Below are 1,999 nucleotides of genomic sequence, written 5' to 3'. Positions count from 1 at the left end.
TCCAGAGTAATCACTGTAAACTGGTGGAAGAAGAGGAGTGTGTAGTTTACATGTTTGCAATAACCACAACGCCATAATCAATTTTCTCGGAACATTTCACCGCCACAGCCAAAGCCTAAAAACATTTTAAGTGACACCTTCCGTTTGTATGGGCGTGTGACGTCACGAATCAGCTGGGGGCGTTTGTTTACCTGTGACGTCATAGCCCGACCATATGTTTCCTGCAACTTCGGCCGAGATCGCGAGAGACAGGAAGTTGTTGAGTAGGCAAGGCCTGGCATGGAGGTTTATAAGGCTCGGCATCAGTCAAGGGGTATCATAGTAGGCTTCGAAGCTTGGCACTGCAGGTCTAAGTTCCTCGGAATGTATTCCATCGCAAAGGTACTTTAGACAGAGGTGTTGGCGGTGCGAGATAGATGGAAACATGCGGTTTTATATAAGAATGTGATAGGTTCTGTGTAGGTGTGTGTATTTTGCTGATTCTCTGTTGATTTTCCAGTTTGTGTTTCTGTGGTGGGCGGTTGTGGGCTTGGTCTCCGCCCACGGGTACATGTCGTCGCCCGCCGCCCGCAACTCGGCCTGGAGGGTCGGTTTCGACGTCGCCGCCGACTACAACGACAACGAACTCTCATGCGGCGGACGAGGAGTGAGTCGGAGCGAGGCAGTGTTGGAGGTTTCTTCGGAAAAGAACAATATTTAAATATTTGCGTTATGAAGACAGTGTAGGGTTTCGTGGGTTTAGTCTATCATCATTTGCAATATGTTGCAGGTGCAGCACTGGCAGAACGGCGGTCGTTGCGGCGTGTGCGGGGACGACTGGCGGCTGCCGGAGCCACGACCCCACGAGCGAGGCGGACGCTTCGGCCGCGGCGTCGTGACCGCCAACTACAGCGAGGGTCAGGTCGTCCCCGTGACCATCCACATCTCGGCCAACCACAAGGTGAGGATGCCTCTCCCTCTTTCCCCTGTTGAAATACGCCCCCCGTGGCTCAATGCACTTCCCTTGGCTATATATTGGTTTCGATCGTGGCCTCATGTTGACGCTCGCTCGCCTCAGGGCTGGTACGAGTTCCGGTTGTGCAGCAACAGCGATGCGGGCGCGAGGGACTCCCAGCGGTGTCTGGACAAGCACCTCCTCGCCATGGCCGACGGCAGCGGCTCCCGCTACGCCCTGGACGCCTCCGTCCGCGGCGACCACATCGTCCACGTGCAGCTGCCGAGGGGCGTCTCCTGCGCCCACTGCGTCCTCCAGTGGACGTGGACCGTTGGTGAGTGGATCGGTCGCTGGCGATCTTTGTTCTCTGCTAACTAGCTGTGAATAGATTCCTTATATTTCGTGCTCGGTACCTACGTTAAGAAGTAACACGTGTTTATCTACTGATTGAAATGGTGAATATATGCAAACGAGATATGCACATTCCCGTCCCTAACTTGGCTCCCTCGCACCCCAGGCAACAGCTGGGGCACGTGTCCTGACGGAGGCGAGGGCCTGGGCTGCGGTCCCCAGGAAACCTTCGTCAACTGCGCCGACGTCAGCATCCATCCCAAGGGCTTCCGTCCCGCCTCGAGAGTCAGCCCTAAATTCCGGAAACCATGGAGACGCTCGGCCTAGTTGTGACAGTACTGATACTTATTCATTTAGAGTCATTGGTTATGAACATACTCACACATAATATTATTAATCAAATAAAGTTTAATCTTAAGTATAGTCGTGTTTCATGAACCTATTATACCCATTTTGACTGGGATATGAGAGAGAAAAAAATGAGAGAAAGGTAAAACAGACACAGAAGATAAACAAAAAGGTAACCCTATCCCATCTGCCGCCAATGAGAGAAATTTGGGATTCATTTATTGCGTCTAATATCGGCTGCCTTAGAATCTTCTACATCGCCAGAAAGTCTCGGCAGAAAATTATTTAAAGCATTAAATTGTGAAATCACAAACGAAAAAATAGAAAGGTTGACTTTACGTCACATTTTCATAAAAGACATATTAA

General features: G+C 51.0%; 1 protein-coding gene across 1 annotated transcript; it reads left to right on the top strand.

Annotated features, from left to right (window-relative positions):
* Positions 1–222: 222 nt before the first annotated feature.
* On the top strand, positions 223–1,708 carry LOC119594706. Its single transcript, XM_037943764.1, has 5 exons — positions 223–381; positions 500–646; positions 770–940; positions 1,058–1,268; positions 1,452–1,708. Exons 1-5 carry the CDS (start codon positions 280–282, stop codon positions 1,610–1,612), a joined length of 792 nt encoding a protein of 263 aa, XP_037799692.1. The 5' UTR covers positions 223–279; the 3' UTR covers positions 1,613–1,708.
* The last annotated feature ends 291 nt before the right edge of the window (positions 1,709–1,999 follow it).

The sequence above is a fragment of the Penaeus monodon genome, chromosome 34 (genome assembly GCF_015228065.2).
Source record: "Penaeus monodon isolate SGIC_2016 chromosome 34, NSTDA_Pmon_1, whole genome shotgun sequence".
In the NCBI taxonomy this organism is placed as follows: domain Eukaryota; kingdom Metazoa; phylum Arthropoda; class Malacostraca; order Decapoda; family Penaeidae; genus Penaeus; species Penaeus monodon.
This window is presented reverse-complemented; position numbering and strand designations above follow the sequence as displayed.

What these genes read in the sequence shown, in the direction of transcription:
- LOC119594706 (XM_037943764.1), top strand. Translation starts at nt 280, where the DNA reads ATGGAGGTTTATAAGGCTCGGCATCAGTCAAGGGGTATCATAGTAGGC. An exon ending in TCTCATGCGGCGGACGAGGA is followed by an intron (nt 647 to 769) that starts GTGAGTCGGAGC and finishes AATATGTTGCAG; the next exon opens with GTGCAGCACTGGCAGAACGG. An exon ending in ACATCTCGGCCAACCACAAG is followed by an intron (nt 941 to 1,057) that starts GTGAGGATGCCT and finishes CGCTCGCCTCAG; the next exon opens with GGCTGGTACGAGTTCCGGTT.